Source organism: Staurois parvus, unplaced genomic scaffold (genome assembly GCF_062004578.1).
Source record: "Staurois parvus isolate SC_StPar_1 unplaced genomic scaffold, SC_StPar_1.0 ptg001162l, whole genome shotgun sequence".
Classification (NCBI taxonomy): Eukaryota; Metazoa; Chordata; class Amphibia; order Anura; family Ranidae; genus Staurois; species Staurois parvus.
This window is the reverse complement of record NW_028318958.1, coordinates 8,212,855-8,228,873: the sequence shown is the minus strand read 5'-3', so window position 1 is coordinate 8,228,873 and position 16,019 is coordinate 8,212,855. Positions and strand designations below refer to the sequence as shown.

Here is a 16,019-nt window from a genome sequence, read left to right as displayed (position 1 = left end):
TCTGTGTTTTTCACGAATAGGGCAGCTCATTGAAATTAAAGGGCCGCTCTACACACAACGCCTGGAAACGCACCCATGCTTGGTCACACCTGTAGGTATGAACAGTCCCTTACTATACCTTTTTGATAGGAGGTCTTTCAGTTGCCCAGTCAATACAGCACAATGGCTAAGTGGTTAGCACTTCTGTCTGGCAGCAATAGCGTCGTTGGTTTGAATCCCAACCATGGTACTACCTGCCTGGAGTTTGTATGTTCTCCCTGTGCCAGTGTGGATTTCCTCTGGGTACTCTGGTTTCCTCCCACACTCCAAAGACATGCTGGTAGGTTAATTGTCTCCTGTCCAAAACTGACCCTAGTATGTGTATGAATGTGAGTTATGGACCTTAGATTGTAAGAAGCTCCTTGACGGCAGGGACTGATGTGAATGTATTTTATTTATGTATTTTGCGTATGTACAAGTTGTGCTCAAAGGTTTGCATACCCTGGCAGAAATTGTGAAATTTTGGCATCGATATTGAAAATATGACTTTCAAAGTTATGGCTGCAATCTTTCTTGATCTACCTGACCTTGGCTTGGTATCAAGAGATCCCCAAACTTTCCACTTCTTAATAGGTGATTTAACAGTACTGATTGGCATATTCAAGGCTTTGGACATCTTTATATTTCCTTTTCCATCTTTATAAAGTTCCATTACCTTGCTACGCAGGACTTTTGTAATTTTTTTTTCTGATCCCCATGGCTCAGTATCTAGCCTAGTCAGTGCTTCCACATAAGAGCTAACAAACTCATTGACTATTTATACACTGACACTAATTTTAATTTAAAAAGCTACAGATGTGGGACATTAACCTCTAATTGGCATTTTAACCCGCGTGTGTCACCTTGTGTGTCTGTACCAAGGCCAAACATTCCAGGGTATGTAAATTTTTGATCATGGCCATTTGGGTGATTTCTGTTATTATGATTTAAAAAGGAGCCAAACAACTATTTGATAATAAATGGCTTCATATGATCATCATCCTTCAATAAAAGAGTATTTTTTGGCATGATCAGTCATATTTTCAATATCAATGCCATAATTCCACAATTTCTGCAAGGGTATGCAAACTTTTCAGCACAACCGTGTGTGTGTATGTATGTATGTGTATATATATATATATATATATATATATATATATATATAAAAATATAATTTATTATACAGGAATTGTATAGAGCCAACAGTTTGCACAGCGCTATACAACATAAAGGGAGACAGTACAGCTACAATACAATCAAAACAAGAGGATTAAGAGGGCCCTACTCATAAGAGTTTACAATCTAAATATATATAGTGTGTGTGTGTATTTATTTCAGGTACTTATGTAGCATTGTCAATTTACACAGCACTTTACACATATAAATATATATTGTACATTCACATCAGTCCCTAACCCTCAAGGAGCGTATAATCTAAGGTCCCTAACTCATATTCATACATGCACATACTAGGGCCAATGTAGACAGGATCCAGTTAACCTACCAACATGAGAGAGAGAGCGATATACCTGTCATGAAATACAGGTCCAGTGCAGTGTTCATTATCAGCGGTCACAAGGGGTGGAGAAGGTCGATGTGAGAGATGTGCTGCAGTGCAGTGTTTTATTGTGGAAAGTTCCAGCCATGGGTTGTGGGAAGAGCAACTGGATGGGTGGGATTGAAGAATACAAAATTATTTTTATTGTTCTTTCAGGCTTTCTCCATCTGATATGCAGGAAAATTTCCAACCATTACTCACACTTCTGAAGGAGTCCGTTTCTCTGAATCTGGCAGCACCCGGTTACTTCCTTCTCTTAAGGTAGATCACACTTCCTATAGATACTTCTGATGAAAGATTAAAAGCTGAACTCCAAGCAAATAGCTAAATAAGCACATGAATTACATATATGGGAGTTAGTTTACCTGCTAAAGGATTTATATTTCTGTCCGTCCAGATCTAAGATTTACACAGCTCTGCCACACAGCCCAGCCATCCTGGAGACCTGACTTTTCTTTACTTCATTTAAGTAAGACAACTAGGTCTTGTCCCTGCCCTCAGCCTGTGACTTGACAGTGAGGGAGAAGCAGCAGACTGATCTCTGTCATTCTGCCTTTTCCTCAGCACATCACTTGTTAGCACATAAACATCACAGCACAGCTGATTGGCTCTTTGTGCTACTTCTCCCTCTTCCATTCTGAGCTCTGCGGTAGAGCGACTGCAGGAGGCCGATACCAGATCAAGTCAGGAACTTATACTAGTTTCTATTAAAAGTACACTTGATTTTTAATGAGCACAAACCTATCGAATAAAATGTTTCACCCTTCCCTGTTACTAATTACAATTATCTACTGTTATAGTGGAAATGATCTCTTCTGCAGCTGAAATGATTTGATTTCCACATGATAGCAAGTTGCATGGCAATGTTTTAATAAAGATATTCAGTGAAAAAAAATGCTTTGTACGCTGTTGGGCCTGGTTCACAGCTAAATGTGAACATGGTGAGTTTTTGGTTCAATAGACTTCAATGGACATGCAGCAAAAACGCATGTAGTGTGGTGGTTTTTTTTTTTTTTACATTCTTTATTTAAACAACTTTTTTAGAGTACAAACATCTACAAAAATAAGACGCATTAGTGGATGCCAGCAAATAAGACAAAGAACCAGGTGTGGTCCAATTACATAGAGATTTAAATTATTGGTTTCAAAAACAGCAAAGTACAGCACACTGGTCCGAAAGGTAGTACAAACAGATCAGTCTATTGACATAAACAAATAGCAGTAGCAACCAAGACAGGGAAAAAGGTAGGGAGAGGGAAAAAGAAAGAGAAAAAAAAGGGGGGGGGGTGAAGAGAAGAAAGAAGAAATGTGTAAAAGGAGAACGACGAAGGGATTTCAAGCCATGTAGTGTGTTTTTTATGCGTTTTACATTTTGTTTTTTTTTTTGCAAACAGGAATGTATTGACTTTAATGTCACTTTACCTGGGTGAGACTTTGATGCAACTTTGGATGGGTGCGCCTTTGTGACTTTTTGCTAATAGGAAAAGTATGACAGTTCTGTTCATGTAGTGCAACTTTGATGCAACACTCTGACACTCAAGAAGCATTAAAGTCGCACCTGCCCAAAGTCGCAACTAAGTCTCACCCTTCCAAAGTCACATTTAAGTTGCACCCATCCAAAGTCGTATCAAATACGCACACATCCAAAGTTGCAACTAAGTCTCACCCTCCCAAAGTCGCAGCTAAGTTGTACCTTCCCAAAGTCGCAGCTAAGTTGTACCCTCCCAAAATCACGTAAAAGTCCAATAAAAGTGGCATCAAAGTCAGTAGTTTTCTGTTGGCTAAAAAACCCAGCAAAATGCATAAAAAACAAGTGTTTTAAAACGCACCGCAAAAAGTGCCAGTAAACACATCAATCGCATCACACAGAGGTGGATGGCTTTGTATGTTGTGGTTAGTATTTTACATTTTATATGTTGGGTTAGTGGAAGCCAGTGATTGGCAGAGAGGGGCAGCAGTCGCTGATTGGTTGGTAAGGTGTATGAGTCTAGCAGCAGCATTCATAATAGACTGAAGGGGGGATAGCCTGTGTAACGGTAGACCAGTGAGGAGGGAGTTGCAGTAATCAAGGCAGGATAAAACCAAGGCGTGGATACGGTTTTTTATGGTGTCGTTGGTCAGAAAGGGGCAAATTGTGGAAATGTTGCGGAGGTTGAGGCGGCAGGATTTAGCCAGTGATTGGATGTGGGGTCCAAAGGAGAGGTCAGAGTCTAGGGTTACACCTAGCACCCTGGCATATGCAGAGGGACCAATGGTTTTGCTGTTGATCTTAATGGTAATGTCATGAGTGGGGATTGGAGAGGAGGATATGTCTAAAGGCATGCCGCTCTGACCTACATAAGGGGCAACTGTAAGATCTGGCATTCCTATTGATATTGGGTAAGGATGTCCTTTCATATATGTGCCACCAGATATTAAAGATAAACCATGTGGATTTTTACAGGAGGTGACACAGAAGATCCTGGAGTCGGTAGGAAACGTGGCGGGCTCCTCCTTAGAACAGACCGGCTGGCAGAGCAGAAACCTGGAAGTGAAGGCCCAGCCACAGGTGTCTCTGGATGATGGGGATGCTGATGAAGAGCTGTACGGTAAGATGGCAGTAAAATCATGATCTTTTATGCCTTTTTTTTGTTGATCCTCTGTCCACGGGCTTTTGTTCAGGTCAGATGGGATTTGAATTCCCATATAAGTCTATGGGAATGCAAAACCCTCTTGAAGGAGGTTAACTTTAAATACACTCTCCCGCGCTCGAATGTGGTGCTGAGAGTCTAAAGCTGGGCATACATCATACAATTCAATTTCCTTTAGATTTAAACCAAAAGGTTGTTTCTGGTGCTGCTCGAGGCTGACAGCAAATAGTAATCACCCTGCCGACAGAGAGAAGAGGGAGCAACGTCCCTAGAAATTACAGAGACTTGACAATATGCATGAAGATACACACTGCTCAGACTGATCCCCAGGAGTCAGAGAGGGACAGAGTGTAGTGAATGGCCTCAGCTGTCATTCTGACCACGCCTGCTGATGCATTTTGCCCCACCCATAGGGGGCTTGGTCACAGAGCGGCATCTGTCTTCACACACGTTGTAAAGTTCCTTTTAGATTTACCTTCAATTAAAGAAAGAAAATTGTGTAATGTATGGCCAGTTTAACAGGCTTCCCAATCCTCCCACTTATGGCTATGGCACTAGCAGGCCTTGCGGACCTCCCAGATCTATGGATATCCCTTCATACGCAGCACTATAAAACAAATGAACAGAGGGCACACAGCCTAGTGCATTACCATAATACACCATTTATTGATATATATAAAAGCAAATATACTCACAAACAGATTGAACCAACATAGCAAAAAACCAAGACGCAACTGTCTCCAGATCAGCAATGCATAACCCATGACACAGGGAGACTCCTTTTCATACAACATGGCTTACATGTTTCGAGGGGCAGCCCCTTTTCTTCAGAGCCAATTTTAAAAAAAGCTTTTTTAGCCCACTCAAAATACTTATGACTATAATAATGTAAATGAAGGAACTTGTGGAATGTAAACAAAAATTAAGTTCATCAGAAAAAAACAGTTCATGTCCATAAGTTAATTAAATCACAAATCCTTAGTCCATGCATTGGAATCATCAAGAGTAATAAAACACCTCTTGCTGCCTTTGGTGCTGCTCCTGACAAGATTGGGGTAATCTACAAATGACATACAAGCAAACAAACAAGAAGAGCGTACACTAAGTGCAGTAGAGTTAAAAGCGTTAATTTTCAAATCAAATGCAAATTGGCCACTCACAAAATTAAAATAGAAAAGGCATGTACTCAACACTCCCAGCATGGACGCCTCTCTGTGTTTACACTTGTGGTCTGCGATATCAGTGCTGTTAAATGGAGGAATAGCTGCAGTCGGAGGACAGACCCTAGCCTAGCACATTATCATAATACATTGTTTATTGATATATAAAAGAAAATAATATACTCACAAACAGATTGAGTAAATAGGCATATAAAAAAACACAAGACACAACTGTCTCCAGATCAACAACGCATGACCTGTGAGACAGAGAGTCCTTATTCATCAAATATGGCTTACACGTTTTGAGGGGCAGCCCCTCTTCTTCAGAGCCCAGGCTTCTTCTGAAGGAGAGAGTTTTGCCCCTTCAAGTGTGTAAGCCGCATTGAACAAAAAGCGGCCTCCCTGCATCACAGGTCATGCGTTGTTGATCTGGAGACAGGTGTGTCTTGGTTCTTTGCTATGCCTGTTGACTCAGTTGGTTTGTGAGTATAATATTTTAGTAATGCACTAGGCTGTTGTGCCCTCTGTTCATCTGTTTTATAGTGCAGAAGGAGATTAACTACAAGTCAAATGCATCTGTCAAAAAATTCTGAATGATCTCAAAAGCATCTGAAACTGATATGATCAAAACAAGAACAAACGGCAAAATGCAGGGGTGTGAATGTACCCCAATCAAATTATATTATAGCAAAATGTTATCAGTTGTGATGTTTTCATGAAAGTGTTTTACAGTTAAAAATAAGTAATAGCTTTGCTGATATTTCAGGCTTGACTTAGCTCATATGCTACAACTAGTAGTGGACTTCTAATGTTAATATACAGTTGCTCTTTTTGATTTTCTGCTTGAATTATTCCAAAAACGTGATCTAATCTTCCTCTACAAAAAAAAAAAAACAGACAATCTTATTCAAGATACAACATTGTCATATCTTGATTTCTAAAGAGTCATAAACTTGGGCTTATGTGCCATAAAAGAGCAGGAAATGAGAGAGACCTATTAAGGATAGCTTGGTTTAGGTCTTTTCCTTCCTGTTATGTCTGTCTTGGTTGAATGGTAATTAGTTCTCCGCACAGAGGAAAATGCCGCAGCGCAGTCATCCATGGTCTCTGCCTCCGCGCCATCTGTGTACAGTGTGCACGCTCTCTCCATGCTTGCAGAGGTGAGCTTTATTCTCTCTCAGCACTGTCTTAAAGTGGTTCTTTATTCTGTAAAAGATTAAAAGTTGGCAGCCACAAATACTGTAGCTGCTGTCCAGGGATCCAGCGCTGCCCCAACTTGGGCCAATTGGTTGTCAGTCTTTGGGACCCTGGCCCTGGCATGTTTAGTGTTTGAAGCCAGCTATGACTTCTTCTGGCTTCCCACTGCACATGTGCAAGCCGCGCTGCACTGTGTGAATGGTCCTGCAGCCTGCTGGGACCTGAGACATGTCCCAAAAGGCTGTGGGTGGGGAAAGGGGGGTTTGGGTATTAAACTTCCAGTGAAATCACCTAGGCGATCCAACCAGAAGTGGGATGGGTATCACTGCTGTGTGCTGTCAGGTCAGAGGAAGGGACCATAGCACACAGCTGTGGACACAGACATGCTGGTTGTGTGCAGTGCTGAAAAGGATGAAAGAGGATGCAGCACTGGAATAGAGGGGGAGGTAGGAGACACAGGCCTATGGAAAGGTGAGTATAACACCTCTTCTACTGCAGAGAACTGGTATTATGGTTTGCTTAGAAACCTGAAAGGGCCTCTTTATGTTCTGTATGACCATGAAATCAGCCAGAAGTGTGGTAAGTATTCTTTGTAGGTGGCCTGTGTTCTGAAAGCAGTACTGACACGATATGAGAATACAGGTGTAGATAATGTGACAAGCCTTCGTATTTACACTTCATAAGTGTATTACATCTGAGTGTAAATGGGTACTTGGCACAGTTTGTAAGTTTCAGCAAGTCTAGATAACAATCAAACATCTATGCCTAATATTTGGATGAATGTTCTTGGCAGAGTTTAAGTTCATATCTGCAGCCTAAAAATATTTTAAGGACATGTAATAATTTACAAATGAGGTTTATGGAAAGACACGTGCTAAAACATAATCCTCATTAATCCTGATAAACTGAATACAAACTAATTTTCTTTCTCGTCCATTGAGGGACACTGGAAATCTTTCCTTTCCGGGTTATACTGTCTACAGGAAAATTAGACACTGGATGCACCTCCTACTACCAGCTGTTTTTTTTCTAATGCTCTGCTATTTAAAGAGAAGTATGTTTTTGTTTTGTTTTTTTTTGTATTTTTCACACTTAATTGATTCAGTTCATCAAACAGATTTTAATATTACACAAAGATAACCGGAGTAAATACAAAATGCAATTTTTAAATGTTGATTTCATTTATTAAGGGAAAAAAACTGTCCAAACCTTCCTGGTCCTATGTGAAAAAGTAATTGCCCCCTAAACCTAATAACTGGTTCTGCCACCCTTGGGGGAAACAAGTGCAATCAGGCATTTGCGATAACTGACAATGAGTCTTTCACATCGCCGTGGAGGAATCTTGGCCTGCTCTCCTTTGCAGAATTGTTTTAATTCAGCTACATTGGAGGGTTTTTGAGCATGAACAGCCTGTTTAACCTCCCTGGCGGTATTCCCAAGTGTAGCTCGGGGTAAAGTTTCAGTACCACAAGCGGTAACCTCGAGCTACACTCGGGCTTACCCTACAGCGCTGCTCCGTAATCCCTCGATCACTTACCTTGTCCTGCGCTACCGCGATGTCCCTCCTGCAGCGTCCCCGGCAATGTTATCCGGCAGATGCCGGCATCTGTCATCTGGGTTCCATCCCCTGCGAGCGTCGGGCCATACGGGGGACGGAACAGTGAGAAATTTGAAAATGACAAAAAGTGACATTCACTAAAATCACATAGTAAAACATTACTGTATCAAAGCATTTCACAAACATTTTGTCCCTAGTGCTTTGTCCTGTGCCCTGCCTGCATTTTTACTGTTCTTTCTGCCTGGAAACTGAGAAACGTCCATGGAGTCCAAAAAGCGTCCCTTTAGGTCAAAAGCGGTTTTAGACCGGCTAGAGAACAGCAATAGTAAATTAGAACCACTTGCAGAATTGAGTGATAATGATTTGTGGGGAAATTCGTCATCAGACACTGAAAATGATTTTGCGACTAAGATCAGTGATGTGCGAACTTGGCGCTCTATTTCAAATTTCAGTGTTTTTGGTCTGATTATATTATTGAATTATATTTATTATTATTTTTATGATCATTTAATAAATTATAATTTATGATTTCGCGTTTCAAATTGTAACATACCCGGGATGTTTACTAGACTCTTGTTCGGACAGATTTCAGTGAGTTATTCCTAAAAATTACAGGCCTACAATATACAGGTGAAACTCGAAAAATTAGAATATCGTGCAAAAGTTCATTTATTTCAGTAATGCAACTTAAAAGGTGAAACTAATATATGAGATAGACACTTTACATGCAAACCAAGAAAGTTCAAGCCGTGATTTGCCATAATTGTGATGATTATGGCTTACAGCTCATGAAAACCTCAGATCCACAATCTCAGAAAATTAGAATATTGTGAAAAGGTGCAATATTCTCGGCTCAAAGTGTCCCACTCTAATCAGCTAATTAAGCCATAACACCTGCAAAGGGTTCCTGAGCCTTTAAATGGTCTCTCAGTCTGGTTCAGTAGGAATCACAATCATGGGAAAGACTGCTGACCTGACAGTTGTGCAGAAAACCATCATTGACACCCTCCATAAGGAGGGAAAGCCTTAAAAGGTAATTGCAAAAGAAGTTGGATGTTTCCAAAGTGCTGTATCAAAGCACATTAATAGAAAGTTATGTGGAAGAGAAAAGTGTGGAAGAAAACATTGCACAAGCAGCAGGGATGACCGCAGCCTGGAAAGGCTTGTCAGGAAAAGGCCATTCAAAAGTGTTGGGGACTTTTACAAGGAGTGGACTGAGGCTGGAGTCAGTGCATCAAGAGCCACCACACACAGACGGATCCTGGACATGGGCTTCAAATGTCGTATTCCTCTTGTCAAGCCACTTCTGAACAACAAACAACATCAGAAGCGTCTTACCTGGGCTAAAGAAAAACAGACCTGGTCTGTTGCTCAGTGGTCCAAAGTCCTCTTTTCTGATGAGAGCAACTTTTGCATCTCATTTGGAAACCAAGGACCCAGAGTATGGAAGAAGAATGGAGAGGCACCCACTGCAAGATGCTTGAAGTCCAGTGTGAAGTTTCCACAGTCTGTGTTGATTTGGGGAGTCATGTCATCTGCTGGTGTTGGTCCACTGTGCTTCATTAAGTCTAGGATCAACGCAGCCGTCTACCAGGAGATTTTGGAGCACTTCATGCTTCCTTCCGCAGACAAGCTTTATGGGGATGCTGACTTCATTTTCCAGCAGGACTTGGCACCTGCCCACACTGCCAAAAGCACCAAAACCTGGTTTATTGACCGTGGGATTACTGTGCTTGATTGGCCAGCAAACTCGCCTGACCTGAACCCCATAGAAAATCTATGGGGCATTGCCAAGAGAAAGATGAGAGACATGAGACCGAATAATGCAGAAGAGCTGAAGGCCGCTATTGAAGCATCCTGGTCTTCCATAACACCTCAACAGTGCCACAGGCTGATAGCTTCCATGCCACGCCGCATTGAGGCAGTAATAGCTGCAAAAGGGGCCCAAACCAAGTACTGAGTACATATGCATGCTTATACTGTTCAGAGGTCCGATATTGTTCTATGTACAATCCTTGTTTTATTGATTGCATGTAATATTCTAATTTTCTGAGATTGTGGATTTGGGGTTTTCATGAGCTGTAAGCCATAATTATCACAATTATGACAAATCACGGCTTGAACTATCTTGCTTTGCATGTAATGAGTCTATCTCATATATTAGTTTCACCTTTTAACTTGCATTACTGAAATAAATGAACTTTTGCACGATATTCTAATTTTTCGAGTTTCACCTCTAAAACGCCAAATTTCCATGAAAAATAATGGTACCGCTTTCAGCACCAAAAATCTGAAATAATCATACCACCAGGGAGGTTAAGGTCACGCCACAGCATTTCAATTAGATTTAAGTCCAGACCTTGACTAGGCCACTCCAAAACAATAATTTTGTTTTTATGAGACATTCAGAGGTGGACTTGCTAGTATGTTTCAGATCATTGCCTTGCTATGCAGTGCGCTTGAGCTTGAGGTCAAGAACTCATGGCAAGATATTTTTGGCAGAATAGAATAGAATTCATGGTTCCATCATTTGCGACAAGTCATCCAGATCCTGAAGCTGCAAAGCAGCCCCAGACCATCACACTACCACCACATTTGACTGTAGATATGATGTTCTTTTTATGAAATGCTGTGTTAGTTTTATGCCAAATGTAATGGGATGCACACCCTCCAAAAAGTTCAACTTTTGTCTCATTTTGTCTCCACATAATATTTTCCCAAAAGTCTTAGGGATAATCAAGATGTTTTTTGGCAATTGTGAGACATGCCTTTTGGGTTGATTTACTAAAACTGGAGAGTGCAAAATCTGGTGCAGTTCTGCATAGAAACCAGTCCGCTTCCAGGTTTTATTACCAAAGCTTAATTGAACAAGCTGAAGTTAGAAGCTGACTGGCTACCATGCACAGCTGCATCAGATTTTGCACTTTCCAGTTCTAGTCCATAACCCCCTTTGTGTTCTTTTTGGTCAGCAGTGGTTTTCGCCTGGAAACTCTCCCACGGATGCCATCTTTGCCCCGTCTCTTTCTTATTGTTGAATCGTGAACACTGACTTTAACTGCAGTTCTTAGTTGTTGTTTGATGGAGTCCCAAAGCCTTAGAAATGGCTTTGTAACCCTTTCCAAACTGATACATGTCAAATACTTTATGTTGATATAGTACTGTGCTACTCTGAATACTAATGAAACAGTCAAAAAAATCAAAGTGTCCATTAAATAGTTCATAACAAATAATGTGTAAGTGATCCAAAAATGAATTCTGTGCTTCACTCGACAAATATATTCCAGTAATCCAAAATGAACCGTGTGATAAACACCACCACCACATGTAAAGATGGCCGCTCACCTGGACACCAGGACCTATATAAACACAGGTCACAAGTGCTTAGTTGTAATTCCATACGTAGACTCTAGATGGCAGCAACGGGTCACACTGTATATCTCCTCCATCAGTAGTATAACCTCCACTCCAAAAATGTCACCTCCACTTCCTCTCCTCCACTCTGGGACCCCCAGGGAAGGAAAAACAAATGGCCTCTAATATTGTAATACTGTTTATTGAACTAAAAGCCAAATACCAATAAAAACATTAACATATACACTGATTGTAAAAGCACGATTCACAAGGACCGGACTTCCAGTCCATGGCTCCGTGCTGGAAATTACGTCACTAAGCTTCCTTGACAAAGCCACGTAGGTTGGTGGCATAACACGTGGGGCGCAGGTTAGTGATGTCATTTCCAGCACAGAGCAGCGGGACGGAAGTCTGGTCCTCATGAATTGCGCTCTCACAGTGCATTGTGAGAGCCATGATTGGCCAAAGCAATGCACCTGACCACAGATCAGGTGCAACGCTTTGGCCAATCACAGCACAATGCACTGTAAGAGTCATGATTGGCCAGTCAGTGACTTTGGCCAGTCATGGCTCACGGCTAAGTCTACACCCCATATTATATAAGGCTGCTTACACTTTTAATAGTATTAAAAAAGAAAAGCAAATAAAATAAAACAAAAAATACATAAAAAAAACAAGAAACAGCGTGGGTCCCACCCCTCCCCTAATCCATACCAAGCCCTTTGGATCTGATAGGAAGGTTAGGAGGGGCCACACAGTAAAAAAAAGTTTTTAAAGTGCGTGGTGTTCCCTGTAAAAGCCATACCAGGCCCTTTAGGCCTGGTAGGACTTTTAAGGGGAATGCCATCCCAAAAAATGGAACAAAAACCATGGGGTTCCTCTTAAATTCCTACTAGACCCTTGATCCGAGAGCAGACCTGACAGGGCAAGAAAGGTGGGGGGGGGGGGGCAATTGTGCACTCCCCTCCCTTTGGCTTACCAGGCCACGTGCCCTCGGCATTGGGATGGTGTTCCCATGCCGATGGGGACTAGGGCCTTTTCCCCACAACCCTAACCCGGTGGTTGTGGGGATGTGTGAGCAGGGGGGCTCATTAGTATCAGGGTAACCCTTTAAATATAGGGACACCCTGATGCTGTCCCCCCTTGTGAATAATGGGTACCCCTACTCATTCACTAAAGGTTTTTGAAAAGATAAAGTCACCGGGCTTTTAAATAATTCCTTTAATTGAACAAAAAACAAATCAACAGTTTTTGACAAGTCCTTTAATGAAAAGAAAAAAAAATGGTTTTCTTTGATGTAATCCATCGACAATCACAGCGTCCAGCATTATCCTGACCACGCCAGCTAAGAGACATTTTTAAAAAACCCGACGGCCACCGACCCGTCCGCACTCGCCGAGCGCTAGTCGCAGTATGACAGATCTGACAGTTGCCGGTCACATGTACACAATTGGGTGGAGTCAGTGGTGACATATAAGCCTTCAAAATGGGCACTTTTAAATTTACAAGTTTGAGTCCCATAGACTTGCATTGAGTTCAAAGTTTGCGCTCGAGCATTCTTTAGGTTCGAATGTTTGACAGAAAACCAAACACGGGGGTGTTCGACCCATCGTTATTAGAGACATTCCTTTTTCTGCTCTCACCTACAATATGGCATTCCTTGTAGCCATCACCTCTGGGATTAGTGTCTGAGCTGAGGCCTTATCCTGCAAGAAACCTTTTCTGGTTTTACATAGTAACAAGGTTGTGTTCAGGCCTCAGGTAGTTTCTGTCTCTCACCCCCACTTATCATTCTTCCATTTCTCTTTCTAATTCCATTTCATGAAAAGGAAAATGTTTTACCATTGTGTGCATATGGCCGTGGTTGTGAGTCCATTTTCCAGCACTGCTTCTTTCAGAAAGACTGATTCCCTTTTTGTCATCTCGGATGGTCTCCATAAGGGTGCCGCAACTTCTCATTCCATCATCTCTAGGTGGCAAAGACAGACCATCATTCAAGCATATGGTCTCTACATTTTGGTTCCACCCTTTCCCATCAAGGCGCACTCTACTAGATCTGTGAGTGCTTCTTGGGCTTTTCAGCATCAAGGAACTATTTTCCAAATTTGGTGCCACCTGATCTTCTGGTAATGCATTCAATATCTGTCAGGTGGGTGTTGGTGACTTACCTGGTGTTTGCAGTGTTGGCGACTCCTTGGTTGGACTGCTTTTGAGCATCTCAGGGTGAAGGACTTTCTGTATCTCACCCCTCTCTGTGTCATGCCCGCCCACATCAGGAGTACACGGTCCTTCACCCCCAGTGAGAACACAGAACATGCGTGCCCCTGTCTCATGCCTGCCCACATCAGGAGTACACGGTCCTTCACCCCCAGTGAGAACACAGAACATGCGTGCCCCTGCCTCATGCCCGCCCACATCAGGAGTACACGGTCCTTCACCCCCAGTGAGAACACAGAACATGCGTGCCCCTGTCTCATGCCCGCCCACATCAGGAGTACACGGTCCTTCACCCCCAGTGAGAACACAGAACATGCGTGCCCCTGTCTCATGCCCGCCCACATCAGGAGTACACGGTCCTTCCTTCATCCCTGCTGATGACCGCACATGCGCACCTCTGTCCCAGGCTGAAGCATACGCACAATGGATGTCACATAATAGTCACATGACAGCAAATTGCATGCACCAGGCTGTCCCCGGCTGAAGTGCGCAGGTAAGTGGAGCTATGGGGGGCTCTACGGGGCCCCACAAGGCAGTTTAGCTACTCGCAAGACAGGAAGAAACAAGAAGAAAACTTCTAAGGCACAATGTAAAAAAGTGACAGTCTGCAGACAGAAAGGAGAACTAAACCTTGGAAGTCCTGTAGTGACTGTGGCAATTCATTGGCTATCGGTTGCAGAAAGATTTTCCAGCATGCTGACACATCTCTTTCTGCAGTCACTTTAACGACTGCAATAGCTCAGTAATGCTCCAGTCTATGGCTGGATGGTGCAAGTCCTCCTTGTCCATACTGGACCTTGCAGGATGCCACACTACACACACAGCTGAATGATCAGAGGAAGGTCACACCACTCCCTCCTACCTACTACACACGGGATCCCTGGAATGTACACAGGAAGGCAGCAAGTGGAAAAGCAGATCTGAGCTTCTAGATTACAATGCTCAAAGATCAGTTTCCACCAAACCAGAGGTCTCCAAATATTGGAAACAAAGGGCCACATTACTGGGGGGGGAGGGGGCAGACTGTGGATAGCAGGAGCAGAAAAATGCCTTGGTGTCACCGGGAGTAAACAGTGTCTCATCATTGGTGTCAGTGGGAGGAATAGTGCCCCATCATTGGTGTCAGTGGGAGGAATAGTGCCCAATTATTGGTGTCAGTGGGAGGAATAGTGCCCCATCATTGGTGTCAGTGGGAGAAATAGTGTCCCATCATTGGTGTCAGTGGGAGGAATAGTACCTCATCATTGTTGTCAGTGGGAGGAATAGTGTCCCCATCATTGGTGTCAGTGGGAGGAATAGTGCCCCATCATTGGTGCCAGTGGGAGGAATAGTGCCCCATCATTGGTGTCAGTGGGAGGAATAGAGCACCCATGGTTTGTGTCAGTGGGAGGAATAGTGCTCCATCATTGGTGTCAGTGGGAAGAATAGTGCCCCATCATTGGTGTCAGTGGGAAGAATAGTGCCTCCATCATTGGTGTCAGTGGGAGGAATGGTGCCCCCATTGGTGGTGTCAGTGGAATAGCGCCCCATCATTGATGTCAGTGGGAGAAATAGTGCCCTATCATTGGTGTCAGTGGGAGGAATAGTGTCCCATCATTGCTGTCAGTGGGAGGAATAGTGTCCCATCATTGCTGTCAGTGGGAGGAATAGTGCCCCATCATTGATGTCAGTGGTAGGAATAGTGTCCCATCATTGGTGTCAGTGGGAGGAATAGTGCCCCATCATTGGTGTTAGTGGGAGGAATAGTGCCCCATCATTGGTGTCAGTGGGAGGAATAGTGCCCCATCATTGGTGTCAGTGGGAGGAATAGTGCCCCAGCATTGGTGTCAGTGGGAGGAATAGTGCCCCCATCATTGGTGTCAGTGGGAGGAATAGTACTCCCATCGTTGGTGTCAGTGGGAGGAATAGTGCCCCATCATTGGTGTCAGTGGGAGGAATAGTGCCCCATCATTGGTGTCAGTGGGAGGAATAGTGCCCCCATCATTGGTGTCAGTGGGAGGAATAGTGCCCCAGCATTGGTGTCAGTGGGAGGATTAGTGCCCCAGCATTGGTGTCAGTGGGAGGAATAGTGCCCCCATCATTGGTGTCAGTGGGAGGAATAGTGTCCCATCATTGGTATCAATGGGGGAATAGTGGCCCGTTTTTCCATCTGACACCAATGTAAGCATTCTTCTCAATGACACCTATGTAAAGGAACATTATTCTCAATGACACCAATATAAGGGGCATTCTTCCCTCTGACACCAATGAAAGGGACATTCTTCTCAATGACACCCATAGAAGGGGAAACTTTCCACTGACACAAATGAAGGGACATTATTCTAAAAGTC

At 43.0% G+C, this 16,019-nt stretch overlaps 1 protein-coding gene across 6 annotated transcripts in view; it reads left to right on the top strand.

Moving 5' to 3' along the window:
* LOC149439062 (protein DOP1B-like) overlaps positions 1-16,019 on the top strand; it is a 657,792-nt gene that overhangs the window by 90,437 nt on the left and 551,336 nt on the right. For all 6 annotated transcript variants that reach the window (XM_089659538.1, XM_089659534.1, XM_089659535.1 and 3 more), the window contains one exon: positions 4,020-4,164. In XM_089659538.1, the coding sequence (XP_089515664.1) occupies positions 4,020-4,164 (145 nt within the window). The remainder of the gene's footprint in view (positions 1-4,019; positions 4,165-16,019) is intronic.